This window comes from Larimichthys crocea, chromosome VI (assembly GCF_000972845.2).
Source record: "Larimichthys crocea isolate SSNF chromosome VI, L_crocea_2.0, whole genome shotgun sequence".
Taxonomy (NCBI): Eukaryota; Metazoa; Chordata; class Actinopteri; family Sciaenidae; genus Larimichthys; species Larimichthys crocea.
The window spans coordinates 16210126-16230746 of record NC_040016.1 but is presented as its reverse complement, the minus strand read 5'-3'; the positions used below and the strand labels follow the sequence as shown (position 1 = coordinate 16230746).

Below are 20621 nucleotides of genomic sequence, written 5' to 3'. Positions count from 1 at the left end.
TATATATATATATATAAAATCAACGTACAGTTGTTTCCATTATTTCTCATTTGAACTCGTATTGTTTGATCAGACTCTATTTTATGGCAGGGGTCATAGCAGCTGATCAAAAAGTTTTTTTTTGTGTGTGTATTTTTCTCAGATCGAGATGTGAGCTACATTCTCAGCCACATAGCGAAGACACTTTGATGTGATCATTAGTTTAAGCTAAAGTATTTGGGAGATCAGATAACATGAGCCATTTTAGGCCTTAAAAAGCTTCAGTGGCTTTTGAAAACGGATTCTTTTGGTCAGCCTGCGGCGATGTGGCTTTGGGGGTGGAATTACCTCATCTTAAAATTTCCTCATGTCTTTTTTTTTTTTTTTCACCTTTTCTTAAACTTTAGCCTGCATGTCGTATGTGTGTTTGTTCTTTTTTTTTTACTCAGCGATAGCAGGTAATTATAAGATTAACTCTATAACGCTATCTTGGTTATGTGTCTAACTCTACATATTGATCTTACATTTTATGTTTGTGATGTTTTAATACATTTGTGCGCTCCTTCTCTCACCTTCGTCCATTTTTCTTCACACTCTGCGCCATATAAAACGATAAACGTGTTTTTTTTTTTTATATTATCGAGGAATCTATGGATGGGTTGTTTTGATTTATCCCACTCAGGTGTATTACACTACGGCGCATGCGCAGTACAGGGCAGTCAGGTGAAGTCGGCAACGTAAACCTTTCATGGTTTCACTCATTCGCTGTGTCTCAGTGGGATTGCTGTTGCTGGAGCTTCGCAGATGTCTGTACTGGAGAGGATAGACTGGAGGGTGAGTCCACTCGTGTGTTTTATTATTATTTATATATACATATATATATATATTATTTTTTTTACAGCTGACTTAGTTTAACCCAGCCTGCATCGTGTTTATGGTTTTTTGCTGCTGAGTTTATATTTGTTTTATTACTTTCCACCATAATTACTTGCTTGTAATCGCGCAGCACCGTGTGCGCTTTTCAATAAGCCGTGGTTAATGTCAATAAGGCCAAAGGCCAGTACTTTAGGTAATTTGGTCTGCGGGTACTGGATTACAAACTAGTGATTCTGTTTATAGTCTGAACCGTAACAGGCTTACAATAAAATCATAGTTAGGCATATGTTTCTGCAAAGTAACCACATGATGTATTTCTTTTTTATTAGATTGCAAAATACACGAGAGAAGGGTCCAGCAGCAACAGAGGGATATTTAGTTAGTTATTAAAAGGCGGATTTTGGATTTCGGTGGGTTTTATTGTGAAAAGCCACATTATAAATTAGCCTTAAAATATCATTTATTATATTTCAGGAAATATTGGTACATCTGTGTTGTTTGGAACAAATCAACAAATTGAACTCCTCCGTTGATTTATGTGCCTTTTTTTCATTTATGTCCATTTAATCTCTACCTCCACCTGACACCAGCTGCTTGTCACAGCAGTGAAGTGTCGTTAAAATAACCAGCTGAGCATCAGGATTGTTCAAAACACATCACAGTCAGCCCAGGCGTGACTAAATTCATTTAAGTCTGCTCTGTTCCAACTCAAAAATGGCATTTAATCAACGCACAGTTCATTTCTGCTTCGCATCACAACAAGCCAAAGAACCAACACGTTAAAAAAAAAGATAATCTCCACTCTGGGCTTGAGTGGACGGACGCCACAAGCTGTTATCCTAAAAGACAAAGGTCTGTCCAATAATCTCACAAATTATAATCTGACATGTAGCCTAATACTCGTCAAGTGATACAAAACTAATTAATGAAATGCCTCCAAATAATGGGCATGCAGAAGCCTGCATTATAAACTGTTGAGCAGGGAGATATTGGATAAAGCTGAATTAAACAGGTTTAACGGCTAAAATAAAATAAAATAAACAACACAATCCGGATAGTTAGGTCGTTATAATTAAAAAAGAAGAAGAAAGGAGGGAAAAAACCAAACATCTTTTGTCCTCACTCTGATGCATATCAAAGCTTCGGAGCAGCCTGGACATCGCAGCAAAGCTCCACCAAAAATGTAAATGAAGTTAAGAAAAGACTTGTTTGTTGAGATCCTTTGAGCTTTACAGGGTTTCTTTTTTTTGGAGAGAATGATGCTGCTTAAAGCCTCGGGCTTACTGCGGTTTGAAACAAGCACTTAACCACCACTGTGAAACAACGATATAATAATGTCATGGGTTCATTCGAATGACTATTATTGTCCTATTTAGACAGTCACATCCCAAATACCATGCTGGTTTTTAGATAAAGTAATTATAATAATTATAATAATAATAACCAAAGTCATTAAAGTCGGTAAACACGATGAGCGCACTCATTTAGTCTAGTTGTGTGCATGTGGGGTGCATCCAATAGGCCGTTATTCTACTGTACTTCTGATAGGAATGAATTCTAATGCAGCCACTGAGAATAACAACAAGAATTATTATTACAATTTAAAAACAACAAGTATGATTTAAAAAAAATTATAACACAGTGACTTGGAAATATACACTAATGCAAATGTAAATATTTGTTTATATTGGTATTGGTTTATATTATCGTGACGTAATAAAATTAAACACCCCTCTGGTCATAAATCTTGTGTCAAAAAATTCTCGAATGGAGCAACGTAATTGGCCGGGAGGCATTCCACCGAGCGTCATAACCTGACCATACTCGGTAACCTAGCAACCTGTCACTGTAACTGAGTTTTGACACAATTTGAATAATTAATTAATTTAAAAAAAAAAACAGGAAGTGTAAATAAGATGCTCCACTGATGATTGGAGGATTATTAAGATCGAAATAGTTTTTTTTTTTTTCGTCCATTCAAGTGTGTCTAAAATCCTATCGTGGTGCGTTCAGGTGTCTTGCACATTTAAAGTCCTGTCTCCCAAGTGACTCATGAAGTTTGCGGAGATCAAAAACACACACGGTAAAACAAACCCAAGAGGCGCTGAGTGTAAGCCACTCAACGTGGGACACAGGCCTGACAGAGTCAATGGGTTTAAATATATGACACTGTACATACGGACAGACTTGTGATTGGACCGCTGTCCCGCCAATCAGCAATATTTTTCATTTTCCTTCTTCACTGACATCATCGGGCAGAGGTGACGCCCACTCGGAGCGGCCGTTCAGATATAGTACAATGCTGCTGAACGCGCCGATAAGACTGAACGTCGCTGTTTTGTCCATAAGAGGGAGTCAAGTTTCTTATATGCATCGTTTTTCACTGCTTCCACCACAGAGCTGTAGAGCACACTGACCGGAGAGGGGGGAAATATTGCCTGGCAACGATCATTTTTTCTCTCATAGTGGCTGTGGAAACTCATATCTGTGGTTGGATAGTTAGTCGGTCGGTCAGTTCGCCCCTTCAGCCTACACCCACAACTTCTTCGCCTCTCCTCCGCCGCAAGCTGAAGAACGAGGGGGTTCATGATCATCAGGAAGCTCTTCATTTTTTCATACCTGGATTAACTTTCGAAGACGACTATATATATTTTTCTCTTTTATTCTTTTTTTTTCTTCTTGTTGTTGTTGTGTAAAAGGAGAGTTTTTTACTTTCAATCAAAAATGTTGTGGAAATTAGCCGACAACGTGAAATATGAGGATGACTGTGAGGTGAGTTAGTACAAAACAAAAAGCAAAGGGAAAAAAAAAGTGGGAAAGTGCCGTTTGAGCATCGAACAAAAGTTTGACATTAACGACGAGAGCGACCATGGGTTTTTTCTTTTTCTTTTTACAAATATCGCATGTTAATGATGAAGATTAGATAAAAGAAGGTACATTGGAAATCATGAACAAGCAGAAACATAACAAGAGGGCAAAACAATAACCAAAAGTCAGTTTTGAAAAAAGAAGTTGAGAGACGCCTACAACTGTACAAACAAGAATAACATTTCTATAACAGCAGCAGCGATCACCATAATAAAATTATTATTATGAAACATTACTTTTCAAAAACTAATTACACACACGTGACAGTTTTAATATTTCAATAAACATTTTAATTTAAAAAATATATTTATATGCGTAATTTCTTTACGTGCTAAAGAAATAATAATAAAATATATGTAAATATTATATTTCTGGTCAAAATGTCTCTGAACATTATGTCAGTGGGTAACAGACACTTGATTCCCTTGAGGGACAAATGTCACCACTACCTGCCATGTTGTTGTCATCTCACCCCGTCTCTTCCGTCCCTCAGGAAAGGCACGACGGCAACAGCAATGGGAACCCCCGGCTGCCTCACCTGCCAGCGGTCAGTCAGCACCTCTACAGTCCGTCTCCTTCCCTCTCACACTCGGCCAGTTCGGACTTCCAGCCCCCGTATTTCCCTCCTCCCTATCAGCCCATCTCCTACCCACAGTCCAGTGACCCCTACGCTCACCTCGGCGACCCTTTCAACATCAACTCCATACACCAGTCGCCGTCGTCGAACCAGCAGCAACCTTGGCCCGGTCGACAGAGTCAGGATGGACTTGCCGCTCACGGGAGGAGCGGCCTGGCGAGTCAGATCCTGGGCCTGGAGGGAGGCTCGTCCGGAGTGAGGAGGGAAGGATTTCGCCGGCCGGAGCTGTTGCCCCCACACAGCATAGAGTCATCGGTTATTGGTGATAACATGGGGATGCACGACATGGGCCACGGACTGGAGGATGTTCAAGTGAGTGGAATTGATTGAGATGAATATTTGAAATTATTTTTTTATTGGATATTGTGTGTTAGTCAAACACCATAATGCATTTTTAGACAGGCCATCCATTCAAGCAGAACGTAAAGCTAAATTAATTCCTCATTGTATATTAAACATGGACATTATGTTAATCACAGAGGGGAACAAAAAACAAACCAAAGGTCACCACTATGAACTCATTAATGTCATTTCCATATTGAAATATTACAGCTATATTATGCGTCTTTGTTTTGCATAAAACAACCAAAAGAAGGGAAGAGTAATTTGCATAGATGTGAATATTAATTTTAACCTACTATATCTTTTGATTTATTGCTCCTTCTGTTCTTTTTCATCAGCATGTAGATGACCACAGTATTATTATGGCAGATCAGACAGTCATCAAAAAAGGTGAGTTTTCCCTCCATGTTTGTGCCAAAGAACCACATTTTTATTAATTTGACCCAAAAAAAGGGGGGGGGAAATGCCTGGGGTACATGTGCCTTTGTGCAACCAAATAAAGATGCAGTAATTACTGGCAAGGGCTGGAAATTTACCGTAAGGCCTGTATTTAAAAAAAAATAAAAATTCACTCTCTCACTCAAACTTGGAAATGTCATAACAATTACTTCTATAGTGGCATGTCAGTACGAGAGTACAGCAAAGGAGGAGTCTTGTATTTGCACTTGCACTGCATACACTGGTAATCCTCATAGCCATGAGATGCACTTATCTAAGCTTGATGTGATCCACAGTCTATTCTGTTAGTAAAGGTGCTTGAATGGAAGCCCAGTGGGAAAGAGCTGATCCTTTTCAGAAAAACGACAGGTCATTGACAAGACAGGAAAATTGAGCAATCTTACAACCTCTGTGTTGACTGTGAGAGAGGAGGAAAGCTTTGGATAACCTTTAGTTAAGCTTGCAATTGCAGCTCTTTTCTGTTCACTTTAACAGGAAATTACGCGTTGATCTTAAAGCAGCGTTTGACTCTGCAGAACCAGCTTTTGGCGGGGTGTGGCATTAGGCTTGCATGTGAAGGACAGTTTAGTAATTTGTTGGGACATGAACTGTTGTGAGGGAGAACTTATTCCCGCTGTTTTGTCATCAGGGTTCCATTAAACACACTTTGAGTCAGAGGAAGATCGGCTTGAGCAACATTATTTTACTGCTTAGCTTTCAACATGTTTTCCAGCCATGCACAGATAGATAGATAGATAGATAGATAGATAGATAGATAGATAGATAGATAGATAGATAGATAGATAGATAGATAGATAGATTTATGCATAATACTACGATGTAATATTCAGTCATATAACGATATGTTTTACTGTTCAATTTAAAATATAACCCCCGTGTTTTAGTTTGCCGTTATCATGCCTGACCAATATCACAGTTAATTCAATAACACCGATGTGCTATTTCACAGTATTGTTTTTTCTTTTTCAAGAGTGTGCTCATTTGCACAGCACAATAAACCAACCAGTCTCCATTTGTTACGGAAGTCAGTCATGGCTCATTATATTGTTCCCATGCTCAAGGGCACGCTATGGGCAATCTAGGTTTTCCACTTGTAAACAATGGCATGTCATTCCCAGCCATGTGCCCCAGAGGAGCCTTAAAGTACTCATGTGACTCTGTGATTTCTGTCTCAGTATTAGGACTACGAGGTGGCAGGAACCTTGATCGCTTACAGAGGACTTATTATCAGGGGGGCATTCTTGCGGGTGAGGATGAAGATAGCTCTGTTTTGTAGTGTGCTGTTCTGTTGTGTTTGTCCGATGCCTGTCAGTACTTTTGTGGGGTGTTAAAAAAAAAATCGTCTGACTTCAGAACTAGCATAAAACACACACAATGCTTAGAATACCCAGTGAGACCAAATAATAATAAACAGTACTGAGGTGTATCTAAGGTTTAGAAGAGGGTTAGTCTGTATGTGTGTACCTGTTTGTAGATGGAGTTGGCATGAGAGCATTTTAGATGTTTAACCTTCAGGCATCCAATGTTTGAAAGACCACACAATATTTCAAAAGTCATTCCTACAGCAGATACTGGTTTTGTCAGTCGTGCAGAGCTGCATACACACTCTTTCTTGTGATTATGCACAAGAAAACACAGATGCCCTGTTGCACAGAAGGGATTATGATGATTAGAGCTTATGTACATACACAGGAAAGTGTATATAAACAAATTCTATTGCAAAACCAGATTTCTTTTTTGTTTTCTTTTGTACTTCTTCACTCACGTTTTTTTTTTTTTTTTTTTTTTACTTCCTTACCCTCCAGGACCTGTCACTCTACCCAAAGGCAATGCACTGGGTCTTCCTTTTCAGAAAGAGTCCTTGCTGGGCATGGTATCAAACCCAACAGAGGTGTTCTGCTCCGTACCGGGCCGTCTTTCCTTGCTCAGCTCCACATCCAAGTACAAGGTTACTGTGGCCGAGGTCCAGAGACGTCTGTCACCCCCTGAGTGCCTCAACGCATCACTCCTGGGAGGGGTTTTACGCAGGTCAGAGCTCAAACTCATTCAACATGACAGCGGCAGGATTTAAAGCGGTTTTCCTGTTGTTGTTTGTTAAATTTCTCAACATAGCAAAGGAATACAGCAACTCACAAAATAATTTGGGTAACTAATGCAAACATATTAACTTTTTTTTTTATATTCTAATTTCTATTTTCATTGATATCTCTGTCATTTGAAAGATGTTGATGAAGTTGTCTGATTGTCTCCGATATTAACAAACTGAGGAGTTCCAGCTCTTGTGATCGGTAAACTAAATCTCAGCAGCCCATGGGAAAGGCTTTTCTAAAAGCACAGCTTGGCTCAGTTACTCTGGCTCATCAGCTTTTTGCGTAAAGTTCGTGACATTCTTTGTGTGGTCTGCAATTTTGGTTCTGTGCTTCCTCTTGGGGATAGGTTACATCAACACAGTTAGTACCAATCTAAAGACTCCGTGGGTGTGTTTCTGTGTTTGTCAGGGGTTGCAGCATTGGTAGCTTCATCTGTGGCAGAGCAGTTGACCTTATGGCACATATGTTAATGTGGCAGTCTGTTGAGGGACCGTGAGATGTACAACCCACACCCAGAGCATTTTGTGCTCCGATTGCATGTTTGCCACTTCCCATGTGCCTGTGTTAATGCTGACATACACACACTGACAATCACAGACACTTTAAAGTAGGTCATATAGCAATAGGAGGGGGATCGTTAGCAAAGGAACAGGGGAGGACAGGGGGGGGTTGAAGGGGTGGGGGCACTCATACTCACACACATGCCTCCCTAAAGATGCACCCGCCACGGAGAGGGAGAGGCTGCCCTGCCAGTCATGCGGAAAACTGAATCGGCCGTGGCAAGTGGGGAGTTTAAGTGTTCCTGTAAACGCGTGTATGAGTGATTTCTCTGCTACGCTTTTTTAGTGGAAGCATCAATTGTTGAGCCTGTTTGTGTGATTTACAGAGTGAACAAACAAGGTTTCCTTTCACAGGTTCTATCCGGAGTATGTTTTGAAATCACAATAATCATATAAATCTGGTATACGTTATGGATTAAATGTTCTTTAGCTGATACTAATTGAAGAAAAAATACTGAAATAATGCATGAACTGCTATATTGATTTCATAACCCAGTTGTCTACAAACTTTTTTCACACGTTGTGTGAAAAAGGTTTCTAATCTGTCTGAATTACTCCTCAGCTTTAGACTTGATATGTATTGTTTGTTTTTTTTTGTTCTCCTCCTGCAGGGCTAAATCAAAAAATGGAGGTCGCTCTCTAAGAGAAAAGCTGGATAAGATTGGGCTCAACTTGCCTGCAGGAAGAAGGAAGGCAGCCAATGTCACTCTACTTACCTCACTAGTAGAAGGTATGACATGTCACTCAGTAGCACAGATAACCTTCCTGAGTATAACTGCTGTTTGCAAAGGCTGGAATGTTGCTTTAATAGTGTGAGAACTTTTATTTCATTCACATGGTGTCATGTTTAAACTACCGGACAGATTCTCCAAACACCCTTCATTGTTGAAATACTCAATGTGAATGCAGCTTTTTTCCCAGGGTGATTCTGTACATTTAGCCAAAATTGAATGAAAATTGAATGAAAGCTGGTTGCCTTGAAAAAAACAACAACAAAAAAACGTATATAATTTTTTTCAGTTCATTTACTCTCCCCAACACCATTGGAGGAGCAGAATAACTGATAAAAGCATTCTATCACTTATTATTTATTTTGCAGCATACATTACAAACGTAGCCACAGATTTTCAGTCATGTCGGGGAGTTTCATAGTTTTAATTCCGACACACACACACTTTCACCTTCTCTTGTCAGTGCCTCGAATACTGAAACATCATCAGTCAGACGTTAGCAGGCGCTTCATCGTGAACATGTTATCACTTAAATCACATCTACCTGCGGGCTAAGGTAGAATATTTTTTTCCTCTTTTGCTCTATACGCGTCTAATTTTTATAAACGGGCTGATGATTCTGTGCTGGAGAATGGCTGGAGGCTTGTGTTATTTAGAGACCTTCAAAGCTGAATTAAGCCTTGTTATCTCGTGTTCGGCTCGCCAGGAGGGCTTGCTGACCTTAAAGCTTGTGCTTCTGAATAGCTGTCCGTGTCCTCAAGTGATGTGCGTATCTATCAATAAGCGGTGCTGTTGGTGCTGTGGGCACTCTCTGCTAGCATTTATCCACATAAGCCCATTATGACCATGCAAGTCAAACCACCCTCAAGACGAAAATATGTTCATCTCACTGACTCTCATTCCCCCAAGCTAGAACTCTGAGTACAGCTGATTATTCTGTAGTTCAACTGCTTGACTTCATGCGCCTTGATGCTTGTGTGAATCAGGCCTTAAACGGAGCTGCTAATAATGCTCTAAATTGATAATTTGCTGTGGCCAGCCAGTTTACCATTTGATCTTTGCCCAGGACGTACAGGGATTTTGTTTATGCAATAATAATCTTTATATTTTCATAAATACACAGTCGTCGTTTATCCAAGAGCCAGTTCTTTCAGTTTTTTAAAAGTTTGCTTGTTTTGTCGTTTTCTTTTTCTCTTAGGTGAAGCAGTTCATTTAGCAAGAGACTTTGGTTATGTGTGTGAGACAGAGTTCCCTGCAAAAGCAATTGCGGAATACCTGGGCAGGCCGCACGTGGAACGTAACGAGGTTAACTCTCGCAAGAACATGCTCCTTGCTGCCAAGTAAGTGTCTTCTCTGGATAGCTGCCTTTTAATTTCTATAGAAATACCCCCTCTGGCAAGTATGAATTGGCAAGCTGACATACCTAGAATCTTTTATAGGAGGATTGTGTGAATCAGATCACAATGAATTAGTAAATGTTGAAGTATTTTGCCCTCTTTTTAAATCATCCTTGATTTTTACTTTCAGGCAAATCTGCAAGGAGTTCACTGACCTGCTCACTCAGGACCGTTCACCTCTGGGAAACTCTCGGCCGGCCCCCATCATGGAGCCTGGAATCCAAGGCTGCCTGACTCATTTCAGCCTCATCACTCACGGCTTTGGCTCTCCGGCCATCTGCGCTGCCATGACCTCGCTTCAGAACTACCTGAACGAGGCGCTCAAACAAGTAGACAAGATGTACCTGAGCTCTGGTAGTGACACCCAGGGATCCTCAGACAGTGGAAGCAAATCTACCGACAAAATGGACAAGCACAGGAAATGAGAGCTCAAAAGGAGAATTCGAATGAACTTGAGAACCCTGAGTCCTTTAATCTTGCTGTCCTGTCTGCCCTTTTTGGACTTTTTTTTTTTTTACAATCATTATTGATTGATAAGTATTGTCATTTTGAGAGATGAATTTGAGTGTGTGCATGTGTGTGTGTGTGTGTGTGTGGTGTGCGTGTACTCGCACTGTTCAATTCATATCATATTTTTTGAGAAGCTGATGATTTCTAAGAACTTGTGACAGCTGGCTGCAAATCTGGTCCTAGTCGGAGCCCACCTTGTGGGGGCGTAATACACTCCATATCATACTAACCGCTATGCAGTACCATACAGTTGCCAATGTGCTGATGCTACAATCATGAGACCTGCACTCTGTTGACAAGAGAGAGGAGGAAAAGAACAAAGTGCATACTGTTTTTTTTCTCCCTAGAGGACATCATTTCAAGATGAGTTGCTGTGGCTGTGAATTCCTCCCACCCCCCTCTGCTCTGTCTGGAGGCAAATCCACTGATTTCCTGCGTCTCAATGGACTTGCAAAGGACAATTTTTTTTATATATGAGAAAGAGAGAGAAGAAAATCCACTTCAGTTTTTTTTTTTTTTTTTTTTTTTTTTTTTTTGTGTGTGCGCTTGATTTGTACAACCACTTCAAAATGGCTCCAGTGTTATTGTGCTTTGTTCATGAGAGATGATTTAAATCTTATGTAGGCCTGAATGAGAAAAGACGATTTTTGGTTTGTCAGTCTGTGTTCAGTCAGAAACCAGAGACTTTAAAGCCTCTTCAGTGTTCATGTGGATTACAGGCATAGCAATGCTTCCATTGTACTTATATCTTTAAAACCTGGCGACGTGGCGAACATTATTTTTATGACCATGTTAGGTATTCATCATTCTTAGTATTTAAAAACCCGGAGTTACCATCGACCTACCAACCGGTTCAGTCCTGCCAGAGTGTATGTATGTTGTGCGAAAGTGTGTAAATGTATATATTTCTCTCTTTAAAAATGTTTTTAATTAGACATTAAATTCCAAACATAGAATTTTATCCAGTGTCTTGTCCTGGATGTAAATATTTTCTAATTTATGTTGTAATTTAATGGGCTTGTGTAAATAATGGTATCATTCTGGTGTATGGTTTTACTTTTTATGATCATGTGTTAAACTTTTATAAATGGGTTAGTTTTTTATCAAGTAGAGGTTAGGAAGTGGGCATGATATACTTTTTTGGAAATATGTTTAAAAGTTTCAGGAAAAAATAAAAATAAAAATAAAATGCAAGACTCGATTCAGTGAGTCAGTGATGTTGCCTAGGCCACACACACACACACACACACACACACACACACACACACACACACACACACAGCTTTTAAGCACTATTGTTCTGTAGTTCAGCAGTATTTGACAGATGATGGTTAAGTCATGTGTTGGAATATTTTCCTATTAATAAACAGCAGAGAAAAAGTCCCTTAACTAATGGGAACAGTAGCCATCATTATCTTCTCTCACTTAGCTTCACAAATAGGCTGTGTGGCTCAGTGAAGGCAGAGACCTCAAAAGTACATCATGTGATGGACAAAGATGCACAGCTGAGAGCAGACAAATGACTTGTTTATACTAGAAAATTATTGACACATACTGAATAGATTGTTTCAAGAGCCCATCCCTTAACATCCTCTCTTCCTAATCTTGCTGTCGTGTGTCTCCGGCTTGCTGATATATACTACATATATATACTATACTATATACTACATTTGTGGAAATGCAGCGCTGCAAGTTTCACGCTGCAGATGACACTTCCTTTGATGTCTGTGAGAAAGAAATGGTGCAAAACTACATATGGGATTTACATGTGGCGCAATGTTGCTTAATCATCACTTGCCTAGCCAGTCTATGCTGATTCATGTGCTCTGTCTGTTTATGTGTCTCAAGATCTTACTAATACAGTAAGTGTAACACTCACCCAGTGTATTTAAATCGGAGGCACAGCTGAATTTGAGTGGTATCATCTCTATTTGTAATCCTCAATAATTTATTGCTATGACAAGCCATATATCCTGCTTTGGAGGTCAGTAGGTGAAACTAATGTTTTACAAAAGGCCGGGCTCGGGGTGGCGTTTAGCTCAGATGTTAGAGCAGCCGACCCCATGTGTGAAGGAAGGCTCACTCCTTGCTGCGGAAGCCCAGGGTTCGAATCCAATCTGTGGCTCTTTCCCACATGTCATTCCCCGTCTCTCTCTCTCTCTGCATTCCTGTCACTCTTCAGCTGTCTCTACCAGAAATAAAGCTTGAAAAGGCCCAAAAAAAATAATCTAGGCCAGGCTACATGTGAAGAGAAGCAGCAGCAGCAGCAGCAGTGTGCCGTACCTAGCAGTTAAACAAGTATCAGCCTCTCCCCTCAGAACCTGTTTAACCAGACCTGTCAACCTGGTGGCTCACTGCAGCGGTTGACTTTAACTGCCTTCAGTTACTCGTGGTAGCTTGTACGCTTGGCCCTGAGAGAGTAGATAATGGAGGAGGGGGTGAGGGGGGGGGAGGAGGTATCAGAGGGAGAAAGAGGAGGTGTATTTTGAGTCGTCTTTGATGACCGGTTAAACATGGTTGAAACAACACCTCCCTGTGTCTGAGGTTTTGATTGGAGGTTATTTACCTTGTCCTTTCTCTCTCGGTCTCTCTCTCAACTCTCTTTCATGTTGTCGCTGTGAGAGTGTCACATCGCGGCACTTTTTGTTGTGGCAGCCGTGAGCTATTCGACACACACACACATACACTTTCCTCACCTTTATTGTTGGTGGCGGAGATCCTTTCTGTTCAATTGTGCTCAGTTAGAGCTTGTCAGATGAGTATCTAAAGTGTCCAAACGTGACATCAGGTAAGGTAGATAGCAGCCAAGGCAGTAGCCAGGTATTATGCAAGTAGGATTAAAAATATATGAGGTGGAACAACATGGATAGACAATTATCTTGTTTTTAATCAGACCACAAAGCACCTGTTCAATATGTGTCATTCTTTATTCCCGTGTTTTCCAAAACACCAACGTGGTAACTGGTCAAACATTTTCCTCTTAACACTGTGAGACATGTGAGTGATTCACCTCTGACACACCTAATAAAGCTGGGAAAAGGAGGCAAGCTTCGACTTGTTCAGCTTACCTGTTACCTTCTTCTCCTGCAATGAAAAAACTCATATACTTGAGTATACTTATTTCCAGAGATCATATCTGACGTGCTAATATAATCTTTTGATCTCATGATTATGCCCAGGGCTACTTGTCAACTCCAGATTCACTGAACTGTATTTCATGCCAACGCTGACTGAATGACCTTTCTATATAGGTCACAGCAAGTCACATGACAAAACAGTGAGGAAAGAAGAAAACTAAGGCAAAGAGAACTTAATTCTCCTTTCAGTCTCACTGGATTTTGTTTCAGTTTCTTTTACTTTTTTTAAAATCACTTTTAGCACTGATATAATGGCGTGTCTATGACGATAGTTTATCAAAGGTTAAAAATGGGACAAGACAGAGGAGGATCTATCAGTAAAAGTCTATTCACCCACCGACTATTAAAAATTTCACAGCACTTTGCCCAACATGTTCCCAGATATTTAGCACTTTACTTTCACCCTTTCCATTTAGTCCAACCGCTTCCCTTCAACAACTGCTTTTGAAATCTGTTGTACATTAAGACTCATTTGCAGTCAGACTAATCGCTTGGTTGCAGTTCCCAACCACCGAAACCACTTTATGAGTTAAACCATAGTCTTAACATCCCATGTCACAAGCGTCAAGTCATACCGACGACAGTAGATTATCATGTGTAAATCAGAAGTCAAGGTCAAGTCGTTCCCAGCTCAGTAAACACAGGAAGCAACAAGATCAATTGAATTCAAAATATGTGTCTCTCAATTGGAGAAAAAAAAAGAAGCAAAAGAGCAATCTGATCTTCAGCTAATGAAATTTGGCTTTTTGGCACCTCTTAAATCAGGCTATGAAAATGACTGAATGAATGAAATCAGTAAAAGATGATGATGATTGAAATTTTATTGATGCAAATCAATAACAGTTTCTGCCTGGATTACATCCTCATCAGTGGGGAATATCATTCAAGAAGTACTTTTACATGCCTTAAATATTTCTCATGTTGACGTAATATCACATGAATTCTTCCCTAAACTTTAGAGCAGCAGATGGCTCCTGTGATGCAAAGGGCTGTACAGTATTTGTTTTTAATTGTCACCATTCATGTGGGGCACCCAAATAATCTCATCAAAACTTTCTAGTTCATCGCCAACCTAACAACACCAAAAAAATGTTGTCACTCCTCTCTGACAGGAGAAAAGAGTGGATAGTGGACTCCATGAGTATTGGAGAAAACATTTAGCTCTAGCAAGCAAGCAAGCAACCTTTATTTATAGAGTTGTTATAATTTAACCAAAAATTAAATTGATCTGTGTGCATATCCAGCTACATTGCTATTAACTATAGAAACAAATGGAAAAGGTTTCTTGGGAAATGTGATTTAGATTGAAAATGAAATCCATTTCTTGTGATATTGCTCATCTTGTGATGATCTTGTGTGTGATTTATGGACTGTCTGCCTTTAATTGTAAGATATTTTGTTGTTTTATTTGTCCGACAATAGCCAGGCACAAAAGAACAAATCGGGTAACTAAAACTACACATGTTCACTGCAATTTTATGATGAAAAAAAGTTTCACCACTCAATCAGTATTGTATATACATGACAGAATAAATAACATTCAGTAACTAACTCCTTTAAAAGCAGAAGTTACAAAATGATTTTCTGAAGATTTAAATAGGAAATTGGAAAATAAGAAAGTTTACTTCACAACTTACCAAATAAAAAAAAAAAAACTGAGATGAGTTGAGGATAAGGATGTTCACAAATTACATCTTCTTTAGGCCAAAAGTTGGTTAACTTTACAACAAGGACTACAGTGCATGTAACACGGCCATTTCAAATATGACAGAAAACAGAAAAATCTGTGGTAGAACAGAAATAACTAAATTAATCCTTAATTAATCTGTCCCGGATTAACATTGGTTTTAGTGTTTGCTTTGACGAATACTGAATAGTGTCTATTCCCAGCATGACTCGCTCCTGTGTGGCGTTAAACTAACACACCTGGAGTTACAGTGAGTGAACTGTGCTGGTATTCGTCTGTCACAGTCAGAGAATTAGTATTAGTCTGGAGGATACTGCCAACGTTACATACGTTCAATGAGTAATGGTTGTTGTCGCATCCTGACTAACACTTCAGTCCAACTGGGTGATGCTATCCAAAGTGGTCACCACCTTCTGATTAGAGATGAGAGAAAACAATGTTTCAACTAAGTCACAAACTCCACCTGATTGCTCCATAACAGGCCACAGGGACCAATAATAGCTGCCATTCCAAAAGTAGCTTTGTACAATACTTATACTAACACATCTGCTGACAGTATTCAAATGTAGACTCTGATGTAGACAATGTTGCAGTAATTAAGTTAAATAAGACATAACAGTTTCATTAGCACAATCAGTGGAATCATTTAATGACATTAAAAGATCAACACTCATCAGAGCTGAGAGTATTGCATTTCTAAATGTGTTTGTTGTGTGTGGAGATTGGGGGGGGGGGGGGGGGATAGCTGTGAGGGGGACGTAGTTCAATAATGAGAGCATTAAGCAACTATGGTAGGGGGTGAGCTGAGTGTGTGTATGCGTGAGTGTGTGTGTGTGTGTGTGTGTGTGTGTGTGTGTGTGTGTGTGTGTGGAGGGGGGGGGCTGGGTGGGTTGCAGCCTAATCCCTGAGGAAAATGTGGAAGAAATTAATCTAAATTACAAGGATGAGGCTAGTCTGGAGTCTGGGTCTGGAAGGGCTACAGAGGGAAGGGAAGGAAGGGAAACAGCCATTATTCCTGTCCTTTTCTGTATTTTGGTCGCTGTTTTCTTTTTCTTTTCTTTTTTCCTCATCCTGTGGGAATGAGGTGGCCTGTCCTCCTTCCTCTTTGGCTTGCCACCCAGACACCCCTCCTTCACATGCTCACGCACAGGCCTCTTACCAATTAGTCAGCAGTGTAGCCGCTGCCGGCGTGGCCAGGACTGTAGGGACCACTCAATCCCTGCTCTCCTCCCTGTGCTTTCTTCTCACAGACAACAGATGTCTTGGTTTCTCAGGGAACATGAGTCTTCTTTACTGGCCTCTTGCAGCTTCTGCTACAAAATAATAACAAAACAAACAAACAAACAAAAAAAATCCAATTCCCATCTCTCCAAACCTACTACATCCCAGAACTCTTACCTAACTGGAAGAAGATTAGCTGCTGAGGGGGCCAAGATACTATCCAACACACAAAAATGAACTCATTCGCACACAAACCAGTATGAGCCCCTTCTTCGTTCTTATTTACCCTGACACAAAAACAGATAAATTACACAGGATAGTTACCGCCGCTGATCTATCTAATGAAAAGCATCTGGCGTCTCCCCCTGCTAACCAACATACAAGCAAGTCTTGTTCACCTAGGCCTGAGCACAGTAATGGGAACAAGCTGTTTGGTCAACAAACAGGCCTGTAAACACAAAATGTATTGTGCTTTACACACAGTATTTTCACCAGAGTCACAAATCATGAGGATAGGGGCGCCACAACAAAAGATTAGAAACGTAGTGTCACCAACCAACCATCCAGGTGTTTGTTTCCCCGAAAGGTTTAGCACAAAGTATAACATGGATCAATAAAAAAACAGATAAGTCTTGAAAAGTAACATTTGTTGCCTATTGTTGTTACCGTTAATGGGATTATGGATTAGGAGGGATTATTGATCTGTCTGTCTCACTGTTCATCAGTTCTTCATCTCATCGTGGGCTCACACATGGTTGATTCCCAAGCCCGGTGAATGGTGTCTGTGACTACATGCATGGGTAAAGTAGGGGTTAATGCCACAGTAAAGGCCATGTCACATTTGCGAAGCATTACGAAGAGTTTCTCAGAAACCACCTGCTGCCATTATAGTGCTGTTCTCACAACACATGATTAAACGTGCTTCCTTATGTTAATTCATACCAAGAAAAGGGAGGATGTGAATAAACTGCCTGCATATAAGTTTTAAGTTGTTTGGCATCACTCTGATGTGGTTACAGTACAATGCCACAATGGTCTCTTTCAGGAAATTGCTTAGCACGTGTGATAAACCCCAGAGATTTGTCTCCTAATCAATTAATTTACTAGATGACAGCCTACACAATAGGCAGAATCATTAAATATCTGGCATTTGCTGTGTGAAATCGCACCTTTCCTTTTTATTACCTGAAGCTTGCTGTTAATGAACGTGTCTTTTATGATTTTAGCAGAGGTCCTTGTTTCAGCTGAAGCAGCCCTACCTCTGCTATAACACAGTGCACAAAACACACTTTCAGGAACAAACAGTGAATGTATTTTCTATTTTTCTTTTTTAAATGCGAGTGTCATGCATACAGTGTACACATTACATGCAATTGCTTGGAAACCAGAATAACAATCACAAGACTCGACCTTAACATTTAGTGTGCATGCCGCACTGCTTCAGTCATGCTCTGCTCGTGGAAGTCACTATGTATCTACCCCCCCCCCATGAACATTACATCTTATACACATCCCATGGTGCATCATCTCCTACTGTGTGTTACCAGGTTGGGCTGAATGCTTTGAAACAGCACGCGCTGACCTCCTTTCGAGATTCGACAAATCATAATTATTCACAAAGGTCGCACAAAAATCAAAAACTTCTCGGCTCTTGTTTTTCTTCAGTTGTACTGATGAGAGGAAAAATTTAAAACTGGAGTATGGGTGTTGTTACGACCAGGGAGATGGGGCGTTGCGCGTACACGTGCATGTGTTTGTGTGTTGTCCTCACTTCAGAGCAGGAATGCCCATAGGCAGGCACCAGCCTTTATGGTTCAGCAAAAGGTAAAGCTCATTACTCCAGCCGACAGTCCCTAACCAGCTGTACTGCATGGTTTAAGCTCTGGCCTCAGGCGTTTTGACTTTCCACTAATAAAGATAGCAGAGCAGAAGAGAAAAATGTAGAAATGTGGCATACTGTCGAACAAGCGGGAGAGGATGAAGCAAAAGTAAGTAAAAAAAACAAACAAAAAAAAAACAGAAGTTAAAAATCCGAAATAGATAAAGTGAAAGACAGACAGACAGAGGCTTGAGTTTTGTATCATTTTCACCGTACAAAATTATTGGAAATAGTCTTTGTAAAAACGCTTTAAAACTCAGACACAACTCCTCAAGTTAGATGGAAAGCAAATCAAACAAGGTAAGGTGAATTTCAGAGGTAGGAAATAGCCAAATGAAAAGATACATATCTGCCAAAGCAAGAGAAAATAGTAAACATGTGAAGCCAAAGCTGCTCTGAATGGATTTCTTTGAAAGCAAATGCTTCCAGTATGGAGTGAATCATTGTAAAACCACATTCATTTCCTGCCTGTGTTTATCCAAAGAGGGATGAGATACAAAGCTGTCCAGACTTGTTTGCAGCGTGCAGAATAGTGTACAGAGAGGGAGATGTGCTCATCTCAGACATGGGAAGGCCTTACTTAAGCAACTTGTAGTAACACTTATAGTAGTTTGACAGCCTCATGGCTACTGGATAAGAAATTAACAGATGACAACGAGCAGCTTTCAATCCAGGCTTTAGCTGTTTTACATCCAAAATTTAGGACTGCCAGGAATTTCACCTACATTTAAATAAATCCCTCATGAATGATTTAATCAAAGACACAGCCACCCCCCACCCCCCTCCACCCCCGACTTATTTCTTTCCCTCCAAGCAATTTATCCAGCCATGTTTGGCATATGGCAACCACAGACTTGCATGCCTCAATTATGTTGGATGCTATTGTGTTGGAGGGAGGGAGAGAAAGGGGAGTGATGTTTACAGTACCTACCCGTGGCATCCGGCCACGGCACTGTTTTTGCATAAAGAGGGAAGGTGGTGATGAAAGGTGTCAGTGTCCACTGTCAGATTGGTGTACCTCCTCTTTAAACAACAAGAAAAAGAGAGAAACAGAGGGAGAAGAAGAAAGTGAAACAGTGAAACAGTGAAACAATGTCCTGCTGTGGTTTTAGATAAGAGAGAATTGAACGTTTTGATATTAGTCTACATAATGAAAAGTGAAAAAAATAAACTATTAGACCCCAATGATAATGATAATTGTCTTTTTTTCATTTGATGTGGAGAAAGCAGGAATTTAACAAATTTACAAAACTGTTACAAGTCTTGCATGTTGGTTTGAGAAAGAGAAAGATATGCTGATATGTGCATGTTGCACTGGAGTGATTCATTCATCATGTCTCCAGGCTCTATTTGTCTAAAGTGTGTTTTAAATTCAAATTCTAAATCAACACACATTTGAATAAAATCTAGTCAAGTCAAGTGTTTGAACTAGCAGAGATGTTGTTTTAGGTGTTTGAACATTGTTAAAAAATCAGTAAATCCATTCAATCCAAACATTATCCTTCAAAAAGCATTCAGTACCTTTTCTGCTTAGGTATGTGTTTTGTGCTCGTCTGTTTACGCACGAGAGTTTGTGCGTGAGGAAGACAGCGAGCGAGAGCATTATGAGAGTGTGTTTGTGTACACTAACATGCACCTGCCTATCCAGGATATAAAAAAAAAGAAAAGAAGTTAAATTATCGTGACTGCCACAGACAACGTTTCTGCTGATGCAACCATTGCTGGATAAACTGTCATGTCAACGGGACAAAAAAAAAAAAAGGAACATAAAGAACACAAAGGAGAAGGAAAAAAGAGACATCCCAGATGCCAGTGATATGAGGGTGATAAAGCTCGTATCTCAGCATGTTTACACTTAGAGAACTGCGCCTGTATACTATCTGATTGTTTGGTGAGAAATAGAGCTGTCACACTTATGAAGGCATCCTTTTAACACCCATCAAACCAACTCTGTATTGCTTCAAAATATTGAAGAAACTGGGTTGCGCAGTTTGCAATTTTCATACCTGACATGACACTACAGTTACCCATACCATGTATGTCAAACCTGGGAGGATAAGAATACCCCAGTCATCTTTCCATGTAAGATTCCTGCTTGTGTTAACAGGAAGTCGCTCAGCCAATGCAGGGCTAAGAAGAAATAGGATGTCAGTGACACATTTCAACGTTCATGTTTAACCAAGGACGTGTTAGGAAATCAGACACTAGTTCATAAAACTCTGCCGTCTGCACATCCTTGTATGAGCGC

At 40.1% G+C, this 20621-nt stretch overlaps 1 protein-coding gene across 4 annotated transcripts; it reads left to right on the top strand.

The window, feature by feature from the left end:
* The first annotated feature begins 648 nt into the window (after positions 1–648).
* tfap2c (transcription factor AP-2 gamma (activating enhancer binding protein 2 gamma)) lies at positions 649–11689 on the top strand. 4 transcript variants are annotated; one of them, XM_019258150.2, is made up of 8 exons: positions 649–813; positions 4217–4672; positions 5041–5092; positions 6337–6408; positions 6967–7189; positions 8423–8541; positions 9741–9882; positions 10070–11689. In XM_019258150.2, exons 1-8 carry the CDS (start codon positions 784–786, stop codon positions 10362–10364), a joined length of 1389 nt encoding a protein of 462 aa, XP_019113695.1. In that variant the 5' UTR covers positions 649–783; the 3' UTR covers positions 10365–11689. The 4 variants fall into 4 exon arrangements, with proteins under 4 accessions (XP_019113695.1, XP_019113697.1, XP_019113694.1 ...); XM_019258149.2 differs by lacking the exon at positions 649–813 and adding an exon at positions 2926–3627; XM_019258152.2 differs by lacking the exon at positions 6337–6408 and having other exon boundaries at positions 651–813; positions 10070–11688.
* Positions 11690–20621: the final 8932 nt, after the last annotated feature.

Bases quoted from the DNA above. Each gene is read 5' to 3' on its own strand.
- tfap2c (XM_019258149.2), top strand. From the start codon at position 3,580: ATGTTGTGGAAATTAGCCGACAACGTGAAATATGAGGATGACTGTGAG. The intron at 8,542-9,740 runs GTATGACATGTC...TTTTTCTCTTAG, and splicing joins ACTTACCTCACTAGTAGAAG to GTGAAGCAGTTCATTTAGCA. The intron at 9,883-10,069 runs GTAAGTGTCTTC...TTTTACTTTCAG, and splicing joins AACATGCTCCTTGCTGCCAA to GCAAATCTGCAAGGAGTTCA.